This window comes from Coregonus clupeaformis, unplaced genomic scaffold, assembly GCF_020615455.1.
Source record: "Coregonus clupeaformis isolate EN_2021a unplaced genomic scaffold, ASM2061545v1 scaf0805, whole genome shotgun sequence".
Lineage (NCBI taxonomy): Eukaryota > Metazoa > Chordata > Actinopteri > Salmoniformes > Salmonidae > Coregonus > Coregonus clupeaformis.
In genome coordinates this window covers 16,626-23,609 of record NW_025534260.1, presented here as the reverse complement: position 1 = coordinate 23,609, position 6,984 = coordinate 16,626, and the positions used below count along the sequence as shown (strand labels likewise).

Here is a 6,984-nt window from a genome sequence, read left to right as displayed (position 1 = left end):
ATATAAAAAAAAAGAAAAGAAAAAACCCTTGCCGAACACCAAAACCTCACAAAATGTTGTCATAATACACTGCTCAAAAAAATTAAGGGTTACACTAAAATAAAAAATAAATAAAAAATAAATAAAAAATAAAAATAAAAAAGATGAGACATAATAATTATAATCAGAACATAATATTTGCATGTAAATAAGTAAGAGAATAAATAGCAGAAGAATACTGCAGATTAAATAATGCTGTCATTGAAAATCGTACACTGAATGTAGGCTACTGCCCCTTTAAGATTTGAATAGATTTTGTGGGAAATGCTATCCGGGATCCTTAGGACGTCCCTACTTTAAATTCTAACCCTAACCCTTACCCTAACTTTAATCTTAACCCGTACATTAACCATTTTAAATATCAACTTCAAATGGGGTAACGTTAGATTTGGGAGGTCCCAACGATCCCAGATAGCAAAGACCTTGATTTTGTGCCCAGGTTGTGATTCTATTCAAATATGTAGTTGTCTTCTCACACTATTCCCCACAATCGAAAAAACTGCTTATGAAGCTCTCAGCCTATACAGTGGGGAAAAAAGTATTTAGTCAGCCACCAATTGTGCAAGTTCTCCCACTTAAAAAGATGAGAGAGGCCTGTAATTTTCATCATAGGTACACGTCAACTTTGACAGACAAAATGAGAAAGAAAAATCCAGAAAATCACATTGTAGGATTTTTTATGAATTTATTTGCAAATTATGATGGAAAATAAGTATTTGGTCAATAACAAAAGTTTCTCAATACTTTGTTATATACCCTTTGTTGGCAATGACACAGGTCAAACGTTTTCTGTAAGTCTTCACAAGGCTTTCCACACTGTTGCTGGTATTTTGCCCATTCTTCCATGCAGATCTCCTCTAGAGCAGTGATGTTTTGGGGCTGTCGCTGGGCAACACGGACTTTCAACTCCCTCCAAAGATTTTCTATGGGGTTGAGATCTGGAGACTGGCTAGGCCACTCCAAGACCTTGAAATGCTTCTTACGAAGCCACTCCTTCGTTGCCCGGGCGGTGTGTTTGGGATCATTGTCATGCTGAAAGACCCAGCCACGTTTCATCTTCAATGCCCCTTGCTGATGGAAGGAGGTTTTCACTCAAAATCTCACGATCATGGCCCCATTCATTCTTTCCTTTACACGGATCAGTCGTCCTGGTCCCTTTGCAGAAAAACAGCCCCAAAGCATGATGTTTCCACCCCCATGCTTCACAGTAGGTGTGGTGTTCTTTGGATGCAACTCAGCATTCTTTGTCCTTCAAACACGACGAGTTGAGTTTTTACCAAAAAGTTATATTTTGGTTTCATCTGACCATATGACATTCTCCCAATCCTCTTCTGGATCATCCAAATGCACTCTAGCAAACTTCAGACGGGCCTGGACATGTACTGGCTTAAGCAGGGGGACACGTCTGGCACTGCAGGATTTGAGTCCCTGGCGGCGTAGTGTGTTACTGATGGTAGGCTTTGTTACTTTGGTCCCAGCTCTCGCAGGTCATTCACTAGGTCCCCCCGTGTGGTTCTGGGATTTTTAGCTCACCGTTCTTGTGATCATTTTGACCCCACGGGGTGAGATCTTGCGTGGAGCCCCAGATCGAGGGAGATTATCAGTGGTCTTGTATGTCTTCCATTTCCTAATAATTGCTCCCACAGTTGATTTCTTCAAACCAAGCTGCTTACATTGCAGATTCAGTCTTCCCAGCCTGGTGCAGGTCTACAATTTTGTTTCCGGTGTCATTTGACAGCTCTTTGGTCTTGGCCATAGTGGAGTTTGGAGTGATGACTGTTTGAGGTTGTGGACAGGTGTCTTTTATACTGATAACAAGTTCAAACAGGTGCCATTAATACAGGTAACGAGTGGAGGACAGAGGAGCCTCTTAAAGAAGAAGTTACAGGTCTGCGAGAGCCAGAAATCTTGCTTGTTTGTAGGTGACCAAATACTTATTTTCCACCATAATTTGCAAATAAATTCATTAAAAATCCTACAATGTGATTTTCTGGATTTCCCCCCCCCAATTTGTCTGTCATATTTTACGTGTACCTATGATGAAAATTACAGGCCTCTCTCATCTTTTTAAGTGGGAGAACTTGCACAATTGGTGGCTGACTAAATACTTTTTTTCCCCACTGTAGATCACGTATTGCAAACAAATAATCTGAACGTACAAAACTCCACACATATTTGGGAATTTCTGTGCATCCTTGATAATCGCTAATCAATATCTAAAAACAGCACACGTTTTTTTTCCACGAACCTGCACATCATCATCTTCTGTCTGAGGGGTTATGTCAGGGGAAACAGTGTTGTAGTAGTCTAGTGTGTGGTGCAGGAATAATGACAAGCGAACCTGGGGAGCTTTGTGTTCACATTGCCCCAAATAGGGAACCGGACCACATAATTCAAGCGAACCCGAACTCAGACCACCTCTCGAGATGGTCTCGGTTCGGTTCACTTCAGGGGCCTCTTTTGAGGGGGTCTGAGTTCCTTTGGAGTGTTCACACTGCACAAACAATTAGCGAACCGCACTGAGTTTACAAAAATTGGCTGAAAGGGACCAAGTGTGAAAACACCCTCAAATACATGAAAGTATGGTGTTTTGTGAGAGCTTGCTTGGGTGAGCTCAGATTTCCAATGTATTCATCATGGCAAATAAACTTGAAACACTTTAACTTGACAGTATCTGGCCCTGGCTTCTCTTTCTCTCTATTTCAGCACGGTGTGGTAGGATGACTGGTAAGACTCCTCTCTCTCCCCCCCACACTCTGACGTCTTTTCTCTCCTCCTCGGTCAGTAGGTCAGGGTACAGTAGGATGACTGGTAAGACTCCCACCAGCAACGTGACCAACAAGAATGACCCGCGTTCCCTCAACTCCAGAGTCTTCATCGGCAACCTCAACACGGCGGCGGTCACCAAGGCCGACATCGAAGCCCTCTTCGCCAAGTACGGCAGGATCGTGGGCTGCTCCGTCCACAAGGGCTTCGCCTTCGTCCAGTACGGCAGCGAGAGGAACGCACGAGTGGCTGTAGCAAGGGAGAACGCCAGGGTCGTCGCTGGACAGCCCTTGGGTAAAAAAATTTTTTGGGGGGGAGGGCAGATAGGGGTGTGTGCTCATGGATTGCAGGCAAGGAACATGTTAGGTCTATATTGTGGTAAGAAGACAACTATTAAGCTGTTGTTGATATCACATCAGTGATTGTACTGTGCTTTTCTTAAGCTGTTCTACTAAGTGCCTTTCAATTGGACTCACTGTCGAGGCATCTTGAATAGTTGAATGAATCATTAGTTCCAAAGGACAAGCTATTTCTGAATGGATCCACTGATGCAGACTACAAGAGAGGCATACAGTACATTGAATCAAGTGCTCATATGAGTGGCGATTTTAGCATTTAAATCTTGGTGTGGCAAACTCCCCACATTTTTTTTTTTTTGATCCATGCCAGCAAAGCCACTACACAACACAACACAACACTAAACAATACATGAATTGCACTATAATGGTGACAAATGGTGCCCACAAACTGTTAGGGCCTACATAAAGCTTTCTTTTCTTTACCATGGAGTGAATCCTTACCACTACTACACCTGGCTATCAGCAGAGCCTTGTCTGGCAGCGAAACAGTTAATTCAGCCTCATTTACTGCCTTTTTAAAAAACATAGCTCATATGGCTGACTTGCTTAAACAAATGTTGGTTTCTACTGACAATTGAGATGTACAAACTATGGCATAAGGGAACGACGAGCGTATAAGAGGCAATCCGTAATTTCGATTAAGACATTAATGAGCGAGCCAGGACGGACTTAGTCAATATAACTATTTGTTCAGCACTTTTGAAATGTTCAGCGACAGAATTCAGAACATAGACCGTTCTTATAGTGTTCTCCCTGTACACCAAGTCAGAACCGTAGGATAAATAAAGGGGGCATATAAGCAGACAATGAAAGCTCTTACAATATTTGATTATTACATTTCTCTAAACAGGCTATAGGCTACATGTGCACCACCAAGTCAGAACAGTAGGCTAAATTATGAGGAGGAAAGGGACCAAATTATTAGGGTGAGGCACATCAGCTACTAACAGCTTACTACACAACATACACTTAGTATTACTTTCTTAGCTACAGTATATATATACAGTGAGGGAAAAAAAGTATTTGATCCCCTGCTGATTTTGTACGTTTGCCCACTGACAATGAAATGATCAGTCTATAATTTTAATGGTAGGTTTATTTGAACAGTGAGAGACAGAATAACAACAAAAAATCCAGAAAAACGCATGTCAAAAATGTTATACATTGATTTGCATTTTAATGAGGGGAAATAAGTATATGACCCCTCTGCAAAACATTACTTAGTACTTGGTGGCAAAACCCTTGTTGGCAATCACAGAGGTCAGACGTTTCTTGTAGTTGGCCACCAGGTTTTCACACATCTCAGGAGGGATTTTATCCCACTCCTCTTTGTAGATCTTCTCCAAGTCATTAAGGTTTCGAGGCTGACGCTTTGGCAACTCAACCTTCAGCTCCCTCCACAGATTTCCTATGGGATTAAGGTCTGGAGACTGGCTAGGCCACACCAGGACCTTAATGTGCTTCTTCTTGAGGCTCCTTTGTTGCTTTGGCCATGTGTTTTGGGTCATTGTCATGCTGGAATACCCATCCACGACCCATTTTCAATGCCCTGGCTGAGGGAAGGAGGTTCTCACCCAAGATTTGACGGTACATGGCCCCGTCCATCGTCCCCTTTGATGCGGTGAGTTGTCCTGTCCCCTTAGCAGAAAAACACCCCAAAGCATAATGTTTCCACCTCCATGTTTGACGTTGGGGATGGTGTTCTTGGGGTCATAGGCAGCATTCCTCCTCCCCTCCAAACACGGCAAGTTGAGTTGATGCCAAAGAGCTCCATTTGGTCTCATCTGACCACAACACTTTCACCCAGTTCTCTCTGAATCATTCAAATGTTCATTGGCAAACTTCAGACGGGCATGTATATGTGCTTTCTTGAGCAGGGGGACCTTGCGGGCGCTGCAGAATTTCAGTCCTTCACGGTGTAGTGTGTTACCAATTGTTTCTTGGTGAATATGGTCCCAGCTGCCTTGAGATCATTGACAAGATCCTCCCGTGTAGTTCTGGGCTGATTCCTCACCGTTCTCATGATCATTGCAACTCCACGAGGTGAGATCTTGCATGGAGCCCCAGGCCGAGGGAGATTGACAGTTATTTTGTGTTTCTTTCATTTGCGAATAATCGCACAAACTGTTGTCACCTTCTCACCAAGCTGCTTGGCGATGGTCTTGTAGCCCATTCCAGCCTTGTGTAGGTCTACAATCTTGTCCCTGACATCCTTGGAGAGCTCTTTGGTCTTGGCCATGGTGAGAGTTTGGAATCTGATTGATTGATTGCTTCTGTGGACAGGTGTCTTTTATACAGGTAACAAACTGAGATTAGGAGCACTCCCTTTAAGAGTGTGCTCCTAATCTCAGCTCGTTACCTGTATAAAAGACACCTGGGAGCCAGAAATCTTTCTGATTGAGAGGGGGTCAAATACTTATTTCCCTCATTAAAATGCAAATCAATTTATAACATTTTTGACATGCGTTTTTTCAAGATTTTTTTGTTGTTATTCTGTCTCTCACTGTTCAAATAAACCTACCATAAAAACTATAGACTGATCATTTCTTTGTCAGTGGGTAAACGTACAAAATAAGCAGGGGATCAAATGCTTTTTTCCCTCAATGTATCTCCCTGACATATCACATCATTTATGCAGCAGCATACAAGACATTTTTGGACTCACCTTGTTGTGCTGTGCTCACTTGAACAGGAAGGTGGAGCGGCGGTCCTTCGTGGGCAGAGTTTGTCATGAAACTTTGTCATCAAAGTCTGGCATTCTCTGGATTTATGGTGCTTTCAAGACAACTGGGAACTCTGAGAAAAGGTTGAATCATGATGTCAGTGATCTTCAGGTGGGAGCTCTAGAAAGAGGCCTGAGTTCCCGACTTGGAATTCCGAGATGGATGACTGTTCAAAACGTATTTCCCCAGTCGGAGCTCGTTTTATTCTGAGATCTTCCAGTTCCGAGTTCCCAGTTGTTTTGAATGCAGCAGAAGTCATGCTGGATTGACAGCATGGCCAATGTATTCAACCTTTTCTGGCCCATGGCATGTGAATGTTTATCCTTTCAAGCTTAGAAAAGAGACCCTTAAACCCACACTTGGACCACACACCCACTCCACTGAATAGCAGGGTAGTGATTGCTTTGCCAACCCCTACGCCCTGTATTTTCCGCTGGCTGCCCCTCCACCACAGAAAGCACTGAGCCAGGCTAAAACACCTGTATTTTGGAGCTACTCAAGAAAACAAAAAAGATACCATGTTTCTATGCGGCTTTATTAACACAATGATTTAATTTGTTACATTGTTTGCAAACTGATATGTGACACCTATTAATGCCACAATTACATGCAAAAGAGGCAAAGAAAGTATAAAAACAAATAAAGTATAAAAACGTATATACAGTGGGGAGAACAAGTATTTGATACACTGCCGATTTTGCAGGTTTTCCTACTTACAAAGCATGTAGAGGTCTGTAATGTTTAAAAATCCAGAAAATCACATTGTATGATTTTTAAGTAATTAATTTGCATTTTATTGCATGACTTAAGTATTTGATACATCAGAAAAGCATAACTTAATATTTGGTACAGAAACCTTTGTTTGCAATTACAGAGATCATACGTTTCCTGTAGGTCTTGACCAGGTTTGCACACACTGCAGCAGGGATTTTGGCCCACTCCTCCATACAGACCTTCTCCAGATCCTTCAGGTTTCGGGGCTGTCGCTGGGCAATATGGACTTTCAGCTCCCTCCAAAGATTTTCTATTGGGTTCAGGTCTGGAGACTGGCTAGGCCACTCCAGGACCTTGAGATGCTTCTTACGGAGCCACTCCTT

At 42.7% G+C, this 6,984-nt stretch overlaps 1 protein-coding gene across 1 annotated transcript; it reads left to right on the top strand.

Moving 5' to 3' along the window:
- Positions 1–2,831: 2,831 nt before the first annotated feature.
- On the top strand, positions 2,832–3,099 carry LOC123485700 (RNA-binding Raly-like protein; the record flags this gene model as incomplete). Its single annotated transcript, XM_045216802.1, has 1 exon — positions 2,832–3,099. A coding segment is annotated over exon 1 (256 nt), but the record flags the coding sequence as incomplete, so codon positions are not given.
- Between the last annotated feature and the right edge of the window lie 3,885 nt (positions 3,100–6,984).